General features: G+C 42.9%; 1 protein-coding gene across 4 annotated transcripts in view; it reads right to left on the bottom strand.

The window, feature by feature from the left end:
- CEP152 (centrosomal protein 152) overlaps nucleotides 1-15908 on the bottom strand; it is a 101213-nt gene that overhangs the window by 54696 nt on the left and 30609 nt on the right. For all 4 annotated transcript variants that reach the window (XM_059702132.1, XM_059702159.1, XM_059702149.1 and 1 more), the window contains exons 9-12: nucleotides 14701-14901; nucleotides 9412-9559; nucleotides 4837-4928; nucleotides 3994-4157 (exon numbers count right to left, since the gene is read on the bottom strand). In XM_059702132.1, coding sequence (XP_059558115.1) covers nucleotides 3994-4157; nucleotides 4837-4928; nucleotides 9412-9559; nucleotides 14701-14901 — 605 coding nt within the window. The remainder of the gene's footprint in view (nucleotides 1-3993; nucleotides 4158-4836; nucleotides 4929-9411; nucleotides 9560-14700; nucleotides 14902-15908) is intronic.

The following is a 15908-nucleotide window of genomic DNA, read 5'->3' as shown; positions in this document are numbered from 1 at the left end:
AACAAAGAAAAATCAACCAAAAAAATGAGTTCACGTGTCACCTCTGACACGCGTGCCATCACTGATCTAAATCAACCATGGATATATCAGTCAATGATACTATATCAATATTATTTCATTAATTGTAACAAAGTACTGTGCTGATGTAGGATGTTAATAGGGGAAAATGGGTGCAGAGTATACAAAAACTATATTATTCTAATTTTGTTTAAATCTAAAACTGTTCTAAAATATTAACATCTATTTCTTAAAAAATAAATAGTATCTGAGTCAAAATTTTTACTGTTTTCAGCTTCAAATGATTCCAAATGAAACATTAGTATATATGCTACATGTACACATACTCACGCATACAGAGAGAGAATTAAGAACATATATAGTTTTAACATAATAAAAGGAGCTCCTTCCAATATGCTACATACTTATTGATATGCTATTCATATATGTGATATATATGTATCACAGTGTATATATAGATCTCAGTGTATGTAAATATATGCCTATATATATATATATATACATATATATATATACATATATATATATACATATATATATATATATATAGATCTCACCTATTTTAACCACTTCTATCTATATAGAAACAGAATATGTAAATATAATAGAAATAAACTTATATAAGAAATAGAATATAAAACATATTGAATGCATCTGCCCATGCTGTGAGACATGGTGAACTGACTTTAAGCAGAACACTTATTTTGCTCAGTTAACAAATTATGCATCCCTCATTTCTTTCCTTACTGACTGCTGACCACTGAAACAGCACATCGTGTACTCCTGGAGGGAGCCAAGTCAGAGAGCAGAGAAAGTACTTGCTAAAATAATTTTCTCTTCTTTTCCAAAAGGGAAAAGTCAACGGGGGTGACCAGCCCTGCATAAGGCTCACTACTGAGCCCTGTGGAAGTTGGTTCCCCTGAATCCAAATAAACTGTAGTCCCTTGTGAAGCCTGCTGAGAAGACCAAAGGGAAAAGGCATTCCACTTGTTAAATGTTTATTATTTGAGCTTCGCAGCCAACTATAATAAGGGAGAGGAGAAGCTGTCTGCAAGCCACATGCAGATTTAGTTACTCAAATTCCACGAATATGAAACAGAACGCTGAGACCAAGCCCTTCACATTTACCAGGCGGCAGCTTGAGCGATGTAGTAGCTGGGGATAAAAGCTTGGAGCCGCTAATAATTGGGGCTGTGATTTGAAAGCAGCTCAAGTCAACAAAGAACTAAAATTCTCTACAATGGGAAAACCATTGCTTCCTCTTTTCTAAGAATCACAGGCCAGCAGAGGAAAGGTACAAATCTTCTCTCCTATTACAACTCTCACGTTGATCTAAGAAGGAATATTTCTACTTTCTCCTCTAAACTGAATTCTTATCTATTAGACTGCGGGTAGGTGGGATGACTGTAGCTGAACCTTTCTTCAGATATCCCGTGTTTCACTGAATTCTTCTCAATGACTGAGCCTCAATGACTACCCACTATGTGTTAAGTTACTCTCCACTTTCCCAGTTGTACATGGCTGGTATTCCTTTTCCCATGACAGAGATGTGATGTCTCAGATTTATTATCTATGGGAATGGGTTTTAGATTACTCAAAGATTTTAGCTATGAGTATTATACTTAAGTAGAAAGAGAAAAAGTAGAATACATTTTAGTAGACATTATGATGAAGTCAGTCTACTTGAAAATATATATATTATATACACATATATAATATATATATACATATTATTATTTACCCAACTTCCAAGCTAATTATGGCATAAATTAAGGCAATAACATACAGTACTGAAAAGAAAGCTTTTCTGGAGTGAACTAAATATTTAAAATAGAAGACATAAAGAATGACGTTTAAGGCCAAATGGTTTGACTGTCATGTAAACACAGAACAGCAGGTTTACGTGACAGTGAAGTTTGGGGTTCAAGGACTGGCTCTGCTGATAATGGTCCACTTTCTTGGGCAGAAGAGTTTAGCTCTTTGAGCTCTGATTTTCCCAGTTCTAATGTGATGACTGATAACGGATCTGACACTTTTCTCAAGGTTGAGATGTGGATCAAGGACCTTTTATAAAGAATGTGTTGAGTAAGAAGTGGATTGATATAAGATCTGATCAATGGTGTGTTTTAACCAATCACCTATTAAATAATAATAGTAACACCTACCGTTGATGAAGTGCCTCACGTATTGGAACATATTACATAAGGTCCTTCTTATTCATTATCTGTTTTAATCCTCACTTGAACCCCCAAGATATATCCTATAATCCACTTATAGAAAAAGCCTGATAAGAAAACAGGCTTAGAAAAGTTAAGAAAATTGCCCAAGGTCATAAAGCTACTAATAAATGGCAAAACTATTATTCAAAACAAAATCTGAATCATCTGGCATCAACAGGAAATGAGGCATTCACAACAGTAAATTTTCCAGATGACATTTTTAACTTTAAATTTTTATGTAAATCTGTCTAAAAAATGTAACACATACATCCTCTTGCACTTTAATTAACTAACCATGCTGACAGCTTTCTTGGACAACCTGGGATCATGTGGATCAGCAGCTCCATCCAACCCATTGTGCTCCCATAGACCTCTCCTTGCTGCGCTGTCTGGCTAACCCATGGCAGTACCTCTCCCAACCCCTAGCCCCAGCTACTCTTCCATCAGATAACTCATGGGTACAAACAAATCCAAGTCCGTAATGGCCCTAGGCTAAGAGCCTGACAATGACTCCAATGAAATACACCACATGATTTAGTTCTATGATTTTCTTCTTTGCTTTCTCGCGGATTGTAGCTGTGGTCTTTAGAGATGACAGTCGCTAAAGGCTGACCTCCAGGTAAATGGGGCCTTACTAAACTAAACAACATATTGTTTCACAGTATTTCCTGATCACTTGAGATTTCAATTTACTGAATCTCATCTTACAGGTCTAAAAACAAAAGCCAGTACTAAAATATATAAGTTCTAAAAGCTACTGCAGAGCAAACCCTTCAGGATACTTACATACTTGTATTTAGCTGCCTGATGTCTGAAGCACAACAGATAATGGACACTCCCACTAAACAATAATGATGGTAAACGTGGTCTTGAACTGGAAACCGGATGGTGCTGGTGTGGGCCAATGCATTCAAGGCTTTCCTTAGCCTGAACACAGTCTCTTCCAGACAGGCACCTCTCATCTTATCCCAGATCACCAGAGAGAAGGGGAAATACCCCTTGGTACACTAAGCATGTAGCACTTGGCTGCTTACAAGTATGTCTCCCCCTCCCCACCAGACAGGTGAACCCCTGTGGGAAGGGACTGTCTATAGCTCATCTTCTGTACTCCACTCCCAGAGCCTTCATCACACCTTCCAGAAAGCAAGTGCTTCACAAATGTGCATCCTCTCCTCCATTCATCTTTTAAGTGTTTAATGATTCCTAAATATACTTCCTCCTCTAACATTACCATGTCCTCCCCCGTCAGTCCCAGGGAGGGACGATAAAACAGTCCCTTCCATAGAACTGCTAAAATAGCTGTGTTAAAAATCCCTATTTTAAGATGAAATCCCTATTTTAAAAGGCCACAGTAAGGTTCCTAGAGAAAATTAATGCTTATTTTCTCATATACTACTGATAAATGCCAGACGCCTGCCTTCAACAGTGTTAATATAATAAAAATAATATGCTTCGCCTTAATAGTAAAACAGATCCATAACCTCAATTGTAGAATTTACTTTGTATATTTTAGCTATATTAGTCATTTTTTTACCTTACTAAAACTGATGTGCCTATTGGTGCTGAAGATAGCGCACTATCAGTTCTTGAGGTTTCTGTTCATTTTGATATCAGACGTTTGCACTTCATCAGATATTACTAAAACATATTGGGACCCCTGGTCAGCTCATCATCTCATGCCTGGTGCCAGTTGTTTACCAAGCCTCATCAGCATTAATAATGTAGACTCTTCTACAGTAAACTATTTTCTCCATACCTCTTAACTTCGGATTTCTTCCAGTTGGCTTTTTTAATACCCAAATCCACGTATGAGTCCATGAGTTCTGCGTTTAATTCTCCTTCTGAGTCACTTGGAAGTATTCCTAGTCTTGCAGCAGATTCATAGAGAGAAATTTCATCTTTTAGTTCTGTTAATTCTTCCTACAACACAAAATTATTAAAAGTTATTTTCATGATTTTCCTATAAGAAGGAATCAGGCATATTGTCTATGCTTCAAGAGAAGGCAGAAACGCTTCTTCAAATACATGTTAGCACACGTTAACTATAACTTTACAAAGGCCAGGGCGGATCAGGTTTTCCGCAAACTGAATGGAGGAACGAACACATGAGGAAGAACATGCAAGTCGGTTCTCTCACACCTCCCTCACATTCTGTTCTCTTCCATGAAAAGTACCCCTGGAGCTGAGGTACCGGTGGCAGCACTTTTGGGCTCGCTAGAGCAGGAGACAGCGTAGACTGGTTTCCCAGCAACAGCTGTCCTTCATGGTCTGCCAGCAGCAAAAAGGCAAACCACCTCTCTCCAGTGGAGGGTCCCCTGGACCGCTACCTCCAGCAGGAAATGTCAGCGGCGCCGGAGGAGGAGGTGATAGCATCCCAGCTGCGCTGTAGGTTTTCATGCCTGTAGACAACCTTTTCTCTGGGGCACACACAGAGACAGGCCCCTGGGCCTGACTCCCCAGCCATAGGGGTGAGCCTGTGAACAACTCTGACGGGCTGCTCTGGAGATGGTCCACTGCCTTTCTGATGTAGAGAAATCCAAGGTTCAGAAAGGTGATGTAATCCAGCCACCCACCGTCTCTTCCAAGGGGCCATGCTCACCTGCAAAGCCCTGTTCATGCTTTCACTCATTGCATGTGCCTTCTGAGCTTGCTGCAGCTGGAGCCGGAGCTGAGCCACCTCCTGGACTGAGCCTAGCAGGGAAGGGTCACAGAATACACCAAACGTAAATGGCCAAAGCACCTATGGGGTACAGAAGACATGAATCCACTGAGGCTACAGAAGGTGGGATTCTGCTTTATTACGTTTTAATATCTATTCAGGTGCACACAAGAATAGTCAGGGGACCCAGAAGGCACAGGTCCAAGATTTAATATGGCTCCCCATATGTCTTTGGGAAGTTAAAAACATGGGCTACTGTGATCTTGCTGTGAATCAAATCACGTCTCCAGACCTGAACACTCTAGAAGTCCTTTAATAGGAGCATAACATTCCAACTCATAGAAAGCCAAAGTGAAAATTCTTTGGAACCCATTTCTATCCTCTAATAAGAAAACTACATCTGGTTGCCTTTAGCTTCTTTCTAAATGTTTTTATTTCCGCCACCCTGACCTCCACAAGTGAAAGATGCCTATTAGAATTATGCCTCTGAAACTTTAGTAACCTAGTATTATAAATGTAACAAGGGAGGGTCCCATTTAATTTTTTTTCTTGTTTCTTTTATTCTTTTTTTAATGTTTTTATTAATTTGAGAGAGAGAGGAAGGGAGAGGGATAGAAAGATAGACGCATTGATGAGAGAGAGACATCAACCCGCACACACCCCCACCGGGGATCGAGCCCACAACCCAGACACATGCCCTGACCGGGAATGGAACCCAGACCCCCTGGTTCAACCACTGAGCCACACCCACATGGGAGTCAAATGAGGTGGGGGGAGGGGAGAGGATTCCATTTACAAGGGACTTTATTGGGTTTCCTCAAAAGAAAATGAGCATCTGGGAAATGTTTAAGCAAAGTAATGATGACATATTATGCAACTAAGAAAATCATATTTTCAAATCCTTTAATGGCAAGGAAAAAGTCTCATAGTTTATGACATGGGAAACAAAAGAATACTAAACTAAACCAGGAGGGGAGACCTAAATAGAGCATGGTCCAAATTTTGATCAAAACACACACATTTAGACAATCTTTGACATTAGTACTTTTGACTTGTTTTGTTTTGTTTTTTAGAGTGGGAAAGGGAGAGAAAAACATCGACGTGAGAGCAAAACATCAATTGGTTGCCCTTGCACGTGCCCCAAATAAGGCTGGGGATAGAACCTGTAACCTCACTTTTTGGTGTGTGTTTTTATAAGAGAAAGCTTCTTTAGAAAGTTACAGAGGTAGATGATGTGAGCTTTAGAAGAACTGGGCCCAGGAAACAAGGCAGAGAAGCAAAAGAAGGGCCCTTGAAAATCAAGAGAAATAAAGCAAAGAACACTTTAAAAAAGACTCCAGTGGGCATGCTCTAGGGAGCAAAAGAATGAGCTAAGTGCTCTGTCTTGAGGGTTTTAAAGGTGGCGATCTGAGGGGAGGTCTTAGCGACAGATCTCAATAGAATATTCATCAGCTTTCCAGGTGTGTCCTTTCAGGGCTGTGGTCTCCACTGATTGGTGGGCGCCAGGGCAGGGGACCATTAATCCTTGCAGCTGGTCCTGATGTCAGCCCTGGCATGCAACTGAGGCCTAGACATTATCGCTAAGGAGTCAGTGCTTAAGAGAGTGGTTGTGCAAGGCCCTGCATGGGAGTCGAATGAGGCCACTCTTCAGCCCTTTGTCCCTTCTCTAAGGGGGTCTATCACATAACTAGCGGCATGCCAGGGGAGGAAAGGTCAGGGGAGGGTCCGAACCACATGACCATCAATGTGAAGGATCAGGGAGTCTAAACCCATGACCAGAGACACTCCAGGGGAGGAAAGGTCACCCTGAGGCAGGTCCTGGTTTTCCTAGTTTCTCCCATTGCCAGGTACCTGGGGATTTCTGCCCAGGGGAACTTCTATACCTGGCCCCTCATCCTTGCTCTGCTCATGTCTACCACATTCCCCACTCCAGGGTCAGGGCTCTGATTGACTTTTGAATAACCCACTCATACCCGTTGTACCAATAGTCAGAATTGACTTAACATGCCAAAGTGTAACTTTCATATATATACTAATTAATAACCCCTGAGCTATTTCCACAGCACAGAAAATAAAAATTTGATTATTTTATTGCCTTTTATTCTAATAGCTACACTAATAAAAGACAAAAATGAGAATTGACCTTACCTTCGCTACACCTTAAGCCATGCCCACCCACCAATCAGAGCAACTATATGCAAATTAATCCAACCAAGATGACGGCCGGCAGCCACAGAGCTGGAGCGAGCAGGAGGCTTGGTTGCCCAGTATAGGAGGAAGCCAAGCTTCCCGCCTGCTGTGGCCAGCTCTGAGCTCCACTCAAAGCAACAAAGTTTCAATTATAGAAGATAAATAAACCCCAGATACCTGCTTTCAGCCAGCCATGGCCACGGAGCTGGAGCGAGCAGGAGGCTTGGGTTGCCCCTGGCGATGGAGGAAGCCAAGCTTCCTGCCCGCCCTGGCCGGCTCTGAGCTCCACTCAAGGCTACAAAGTTTCAATTATAGAAGGTAAATAAATCCCAGAATAAAAAAAAAAATTTAAAAAAGGAGAGGCTGGGAGCTTCCATCGCCGGGGGCTTGGCCAGCCTGAAAACGGCCCTCAGCCCCTCACCCAGACTGGCCAGGCACCCCAGTGGGGACCCCGTACCCTAAAGGGTGTGTGGCCAGCCTGCAAACAGCCATCAGCCCCTCACCCAGGCTGGACAGGTACCCCAGTGGGGACCCCCACCCTGAAGTGGGTGTGACCAGCCTGAAAACAGCCATCAGCCCCTCACCCAGGCTGGCCAGGCACCCCAGTGGGACCCCCACCCTGATCCGGGACACACTTCAGGGCAAACCAGCCGGGCCCCACCTGTGCACCAGGCCTCTATCCTATATAATAAAAGGGTAATATGCAAATTGACCCTAACAGCAGAACGACTGGGAATGACTGGTCAATGTGACACACACTGACCACCAGGGGGCAGATGCTTAATGCAGGAGCTGTCCCCTGGTGGTCAGTGTGCTCCCACAAGGGGAGCTCTGCTCAGCCACAAGCCAGGCTGATGGCTGCCAGCACAGCGGTGGTGATGGGAGCCTCTCCCGCCTCCTCAGCAGCACTAAGGATGTCCAACTGCAGCTTAGGTCTGCTCCCTGCTTATAAGTGGACATCCCCCAAGGGCTGCCGGGCTGCCAGAGGGATGTCTGACTGCTAGCTTGGGCCCAATCCCCCAGGGAGCAGGCCTACACCAGCAGGTGGACATCCTCCGAGAGGTCCCAGACTGCAAGAGGGCATAGGCCGGGCTGAGGGACCCCCGCCGAGTGCACAAATTTTTGTGCACCGGGCCTCTAGTCATTTTATAAAAATGAATAGGAAATCAAAACACTGCTGAAACTAATGATAGGAAGCATATTCTCAAACTTAATACCATGGAGACCATAGGAGAAATCTTAAGAATGACAGCCCTGGATGGTGTGCTCAGTGGCTATAGTGTCTGCCCCTGGACCAAAGGGACATGAGTTCAAAATCGGATCAAGGGCACATAATGGGTTGCAGGTTCGATTCCCGTTCCCCCTCCTAGCTCCCCCCTCCCCTACCACCTCCGGGAGCGTGCAGGAGGCAACCAATCAATGTGTCTCTCTCACATCAATGTTTCTCTCTCTCTCTCTCTCTCTCCCCCCCCCCCCCCCTTCTCCCTTCCACTCTCTATAAAAATCAATGGAGCCTGCCCGGTGTGGTTCAGTGGTTGAGCATTGACCTATAAACTAGAAGGTCACTGTTCGATTCCTGGTCAGGGCACATGCCCAGGTTGTGGGTTCGATCCCCAGTGTGGGGCATGCAGGAGGCTTCTCACCAGGGCCCAGGCGAGAGACAACCAATCAATGTGTTTCTCTCACATCAATGTTTCTCTCTGTCTTTCCCTCTCTCTTCCACTCTCTCTAAAAATCAATGGAAAAATATCCTTCGGTGAGGATTGATTTTTTTTAAAAATTATAAAAACTATAACTCACTGGCTTCAATTGATTAGGTAAGTGGCTATATTCCATTGTGAGAGGGAAAATAATTAAAGAAGTTACACAAAATGACAGAACTACATGATCAGTGATCAATTCTAAACAGCAAAATATAACAGGATTTCATATCATTTTTAGCTTTCAGAGATAGACTCTACATTATAACATGTCATTTATTATTCAATTTTTGAACATTCAGCTTTGGCACATTTTCAAAAGCAGGTTATTATCTATGCGTGTGGCCTTTATTTCACTTGAAGGAAATACATTCAAATGTCTACTGCAGTTACCTCTGTGCAGTAGAATTATTGGTTATTGTTATTTTCTACCTTATATTGTCTGTGTTTTCCAAATTATCTAATAAATATGCACTAGCTCTGACACATGTATAGTAACGATGTTTAAAAAATTGTTACCAACGATCTTGATTGTCTTTTCTGGGACTTTATAATTCAAGGCTCCTATGTTCTCTCTGTATAGCATACTAGCCTTCCGGGAGACCACAGAGCCTCAGAAACCCACCTGAGTGCAGCAAGTTGGCACACTGTTTTTGACTCTCCTCTAGACTTCTGGACAATCTGTTAATCATCTCCGTCTTTTCTAATTTGGTTGCTTCTTGATTCCTTTCCAGTTGTTTCACCTTGTCTTTCAAATGACAGCAAATGTCTTCCTAAATAGAAAAAGTGTTCAAGAAGTCATTTTTATGATCCGTTATTAAGTATTAAACTATCAATTATCATTCATGATTGGGTTTTAAGTCAACTATAAAATCATCACATGGCAACATCACCTCCTCTACAAGGATAAGTGCACGGGACTGGGAGTCAGGCGAACCAAGTCATGCGTTCTTGGATGAGCCATCAACTTCTCGGTCTGTTTTTTTTCTTTTGGAATTACACTAACAAAGGTTGAATTCCATGATTTCTAAAGTGCCTTCTGCTCTACATTCACAAGACACTGCTGTTCTAGAACTAGGTCCTATTCAGGCCAAAGGAAAGGCAGTACATTCCTACTAGTATTTGCACTTTACACTGCCAGTGAAGTGTGTGTAGACACATTCAGGCATGCCACTCTGACTCTGAAGCATGGAGTGTCTATCCCAGGACAGCAAGGACACAGACAAACACGCGGAGCCTCCCTTGACTCTGAGCATCCAAAAGCTCATTCAGTTCTGAGCAGCCAAAAATAATCTTTCCCTCTTCTGAGCTCCTTTTAAACTTGATCTGTTTCTCTCGTGTTTCTCCTTCTACCTTTTACTGTCTTGTTTCTCTTCATCGTTTCCTGGCAGGTGCCTATGCCGTGCCTTACACATAGTATGTACTACAAAAAAACCAAACTTAAAAATAAATGACAAAGAACAAATAGAATGAATGTGTGCACACATGTATGTGTGTAGCTGTATGGGGATGTATAAATACAGAGCACGTATACAATGTATTCAAGTTTCTTAAAAAAAAAAAAATGCGTTTGTGTGTTTGGGAGTAGTGAGTCACGGGAGTGCCGAGCCCCTGTAGGAGAAATCATCACCTCTCATTCAAAAAGGACTTCACAGGCTGAATTCCAGGCCAAAGGAGCATGAGAAAGGCAGAGAGGTAAATTGGCTAAAGTTCCCTGGAAAAAACCTGAAGAAATTAATAGAAAGAGGAAAATCAAGAAAGGGCTTTAAAGCAGAAAGCATTGGGGGCCTGATCCATAGGAAAACCTCAAGCCTAATAATGCCCTAAGGATACCACTCCAAAGCACACCTCAAAAGGATACGGACGGTGCCCCTGAGCGGAGGAAAGGGACTCTGAAGCCTCCTGTTTTGGCTTAACAATTCATGTGAACTTTGTGTTCTAGTTCATGATGTAGACATGTTTGCTTTAAATTTTTCTTCTGAATTTGTGGGCAAAATGGAGCTCCTGGAAACTGCCTGTGTTTATCCAACCCTGCCAGCCTCTTGGCCACGCTGCTGATCCCCAGGCCAGCTCGGAAAGCAGGGCTCTCACGCACCGGGGTACCACGCAAGCACAGTGAGTGCCCTAAAGTCAATGACAGCGGGAACGTGTGTGCAAGAAGGGGTGGGGAGACAACTAACGTTTATGAGCTGGGGAAGTCATAGAGATTTTACAAGAGACTGCAAACTGGTTAAAAAAAACAAAAGTAGATATGAAAAACATTGTAAACAAATGGCAGACTGTGGCGATGGTTTACCTACATGCGTTAATCAATTAAATCATGCAGTTTCCTGTTGACAAGTTCAGGAAAACAGGTTACACTCATAAACTGTGCAACTTAAACACCAAAAACAAACAAAACAAAATGAATGGCTCCATCTTTTCCATGATTAGCATGAGTGATGAGAACACTCAATTCAAGATAAAGACAGACATCTTTTAAGACTGAATGAGACAAGTGGAAGCAAATAAAATTGAACAGATTTCTATGGCACAGCCAAAATGAAGATTAGGACACACACACACACACACACACACACACACACACACACACGTCTGAGAGAATCCCTCAGCCAATAGAATGAGTTTAAATTAAATATAACCTTAAAGAAAGGTAGGGAAGGGATCACGTGAAAATCATGACACAGAAACCAAAGTCCCTGACTTCACTGAAAGCTGAAGATTTCAAAACCAGAATGAAAAAACGTTTTAGACCCTCGAGGAGATAGAGATCCTCCCATGACACTTCCATGCATTAGAGACACAGAGGCAGGGTAGAGGAGAGAATCTGGGGGACAGCTGGCCAGGAGCGAGTTCTGTCGCTGAAGAACACTCCGAGCTCCGAGCAGCTCGTCTGCTCTCATCTTCTCTGTCACACGGGAGGACCTGGAAAAACTCAGCCAAAGTAACGAGAACTGTTACAATGTGTTGTGAGTGTGTACAAGCCTTCCTACCCAGAAAAGCTGGTGGCTAAAAGACAACACTAAAGTAATATTATAATTTCACAAGCCATATATTTCTCAAAATATACTAGTTACAGAGACATTTTTAAAAAGCCCAGCTGTACCATGGAGAGCTAAGTTAGGCAATCGCCGTGTTGAATTTTGTCTTTCAAAATATACTTAAATATACATCAAGCTAATTTACATCCTGATGTTTAGCTGTTGTTCAATAAAGGTTTGCTGAACAGGTGAAAAAATGCAATTAATCTACAACTGCAGTTGCTTCCCAGCAAGAATGTGTTTTTCATAAAGTGGTGATTTTCAACCTTTCAATCTGAAGAAGCTCCCTGGTCTTCTAAAAAAAACAACACTGCATATGCTCACACCCAAAGGAAACTCCTCCACTGTTTCAGAGGATTCATCCATCTCCTGGGGCCTAGTCCCGACTGCCTTAGAGGATGCCAGGGTAAGAATCGCTTTAACCAGGAACACTTACACCGTGTGAGCATCTACTCTGTCAACACTGTGCACATTAAACACATAGTACATGGCACACAGTCATAACTACATGAGAGCCGCTCAGAACCCAGACACTGGCAAACGTATTCATTTACTGAATTACCCAGTTATTTGTTCCTTGCTACTTACTTTCTAAGACTTGTTTTACTTTTCTTTGCAATCTGCTGAACAGAGTGTAGCAGATAAGTGTTCACCCAAAAGGGAAATAACATGCAGCTCCCTCTGTAATAACCCCTATGAAGAAAAAGCAGGCAAGGGGTAAAATGCAGTATGTACGTATGGCTACCGGTTATGTGAGAAAATCTACATCGACCCTCTCCATGTGGAAGAGACTCAATGCATTTTCAGATGACAGGCGGGCATCTCCCTCGCTCCTGGTGGATTTTTACAGCACCTCTACAGTCAGGAGTCTCAATTTCAATTCTGAAATTATATAGACTGACCTTTCATTAAAAACACTACTGAGGCAACTGACAGCAAAGGGAGAGCACAAAAGGGCACCATAATGAAACACTCCCAGGAAGAAACAACGATAAGCACTTTGGCATCAGCACTTTGCAAAGCAGTTGTGTAATTATACACAGAGGCCTATATCCGTGCTGTGCTACGCGATGCTATTTAAGAACAACAACAAAACAATCACAGAATGTAACGGCAGAAAAAAGACCTTAATCAGCACCTTCAGTGTCTGGTTCAGGGGTCCGAAGCCCATTCAGCACAGAGTCAAGACTTTGTTCTCTGCTCCAGACGGGGGCAGAGAATCGAGAATGGACGGGGCTCAGGAGCTGAACACACAGGAGTTCTCCCAGCCCTCCCCGTAACTGTGTCTAAGGCAGCAGAGAATGGAGACACCTCAAGTAACCCAGGATGCAAAAGCCGCCAGACTCCACTCCTCTCATCATCCAAAGAGGACCATTCTCCACGTCTAACTTTAATGCTATTCCCCACACACAACCTAAATTAATAAAACTGTATTTCAAATTCCATTTGTCTATATATTATATAAAGTAAATTCTCAATAATTTTACCTAACCTTTGTCTTTCCCCGCCCCTATATATGCTCCACACTGGTCAAATTCATAATAAGTTTCTCTATAAAAAGAATAAAAACATGTTTAGGAAAATGAACATAAATAAAAACTCATATAAATGTACATTAAAATAAAATAAAATGGTATACAAACAATTATTATTGCCAATAATGCATCTTATACAGCTCTATCTAAATAATGGAAAATTTTAGAGTCAGCTGTATAAATAAGAAATAAGAACCCAAATCAGAATAAATTTTAAGTGTAGTGGAATTTTCCATACACTCACATCTTATTTTTCTTCTTCTCTTCCTTTGGGTTAAATTAGTTCTGAAACTGCATTAAGGAAAATGCGCTTTGAAATTTTATTCACTGAAACGATTACCTGCAGTTTTGGAGCACAAGCAAACCCCCACCTGACTCACCATCAGCTTACAACATCCTATTCCCTTTGGGGCAAAAGTAATAAAAACTGTGAAATGTGCTCAAGTCTCAAACCTCAATAATTTTAGATCAGACTACCTTCCCTCATTTACTATGCTAGTCTCAAAATGAACTCTTCTCTCAAGAACCATTTCTAGACAGTCTTAATGATGGGCTTCTTACCAAATGCTGGGAGACCCAAGAAAGGTGTTCTAGTGGTTAAGCTCCCAGGACCAGCCCTCAAGCCATCTCCCAGAACACTCATTCCTTCCAGTCTGGATTTATTCCAGGACAGTATGTATAAACTAGAGGCCCGGTGTACAGATTCGTGCACCAGTGAGGTCCCTCAGCCTGGCCTGCGGGATTGGGCCGAAACTGGCTCTATGACATCCCCCGAGGGATCCCAGATTGTGAGATGGCACAGGCCAGGCTGAGGGACCCCACTGGTGCAAGATCAGGGCCGGGGAGGGACACCGGAGGTTGGCTAGCCAGGGAGGGACTGCGGGAGGGCTCCAGGGTGTGTCCGGCTCAATCCTGATCAGGCGGACCCCAGCAACAAGCTAACCTACCAGTCGGAGCATCTGCCCCCTGGCGGTCGGTGAACATCATAGCGAGTGGTTGAGCAGCCTTAGCATATCATTAGCATATTACACTTTGATTGCTTGAACGGCCGACCTGACAACCAGACAATTAGCATATTAGGCTTTTATTATATAGGATACCCTACAAGTAAACAACTAGCACTGTGAGAATCCATCCTACCTCAGGAAGGGTTTCCAAAATCATGCCTGCCTTAGGGAGTATGCATACATAAAAAATCTTTGTCTTTAAATTTTTACTTACAATAAAAAACCTACCGCAAACATCCAAAAGTTCTATATGAAGAACCACAAAATGTCAGTTACAAGACAGAACGGCTTTGCTTATTGACAACAGTGGCTCATTTGAAATCATCCCAACCTGTTCCTTAAGGGCAGCCACCGTAGCATCCAACTTGTTTTGTAAGGACAGCACTTGCTCCTCGTACTTGTTGGTGAGGCCCGCCACGACGGTCTCGTGCTGCTCCCGGGCGCGCTGCAGGGACTCGGAGTGATGCAGGTCCAGCAGCTGCTGCTTCAGGCTTTCCAGGGCCATTTCCGTCGTCCTGGACTTCTTAATCATCTAGCAGACACACGGCAGACCCGTTTATTGTATGTGACTCTGTGCTCTCTTTATAAACATTAACCCCCAAAATCAACATGCTTTAATGACAGTAGAGAAGGGTCTCCCCATGGTGGCTCTGGTTCCTTAAGGCTTCCCTGTCCGGGACCCACCAGGCCCATAGGGGCTGCAAACATTATTCACTGAGAAGAAAGAAAAAAAACTGGAATTACCCGAGATGACAATGTGGGCACCAGACAAGGAACCTGCGGCAACTATACGGTCCCAGTGCTGTTTGCAACGCTCTGTGAGCCAAGTGTGGGGGGCAATCCAATTGTCAGGGCACAGAAAAATGACAACTGTTACTTGAAACACTGATGAAACTTGTCAATGGTCACTTACTAAAAACACGGTTTTGAAAGCTATAATTGTACAGTTACAAAATCCTGGTGTAGTTACTACACCAGGATTTTGTAACTGTACAATTATAGCTTTCAATACTGGCTCCCAAAATATGTCCATGTCCTAATTCCTGAAACTTGTGACTACCTTATGTTACATGGCAAGAGAAAATTGAGGTTGCGGACTGAACTGAAGTTGTTAAACTGATGAGTTTAAAATAAGGAGATTATCCCGGATTATCTAGGTGGGCCTAATGTATCCACAATGGTCCTTAAATGAGGAAAACTGAGGCAGAAAGGTCAGAACCAGAGACCGCTGGCTCTGAGGATGGAAAAGGGCCATACACCCTTTGCATGTAGCCTCTCAAGGCTTGAAAACACAAGAAAATGGATTATCCCACTAATACCGTTTTAATTAGCTGGTTATTAAGTACACCAAAGAAGGAAAAGGGAGGCCAGAACATTATAGGCATGTCACTGGGGCAGCTTCACCAGGAAGCTGCAACTTCACACTCCCCAGGAAACAACCGGCCCATTCCCTGCAGATTACTAGGAGAAGGGACTGAACAAAGGCAAGATGGGCACATGGGCAGTGAAGTTGGGGTGACCTAGGGAAGGTGCCCATCA

Source organism: Myotis daubentonii, chromosome 1 (assembly GCF_963259705.1).
Source record: "Myotis daubentonii chromosome 1, mMyoDau2.1, whole genome shotgun sequence".
In the NCBI taxonomy this organism is placed as follows: domain Eukaryota; kingdom Metazoa; phylum Chordata; class Mammalia; order Chiroptera; family Vespertilionidae; genus Myotis; species Myotis daubentonii.
The sequence above is the reverse complement of the archived record's forward strand: the minus strand, read 5'-3'. Positions and strand labels throughout refer to the sequence as shown.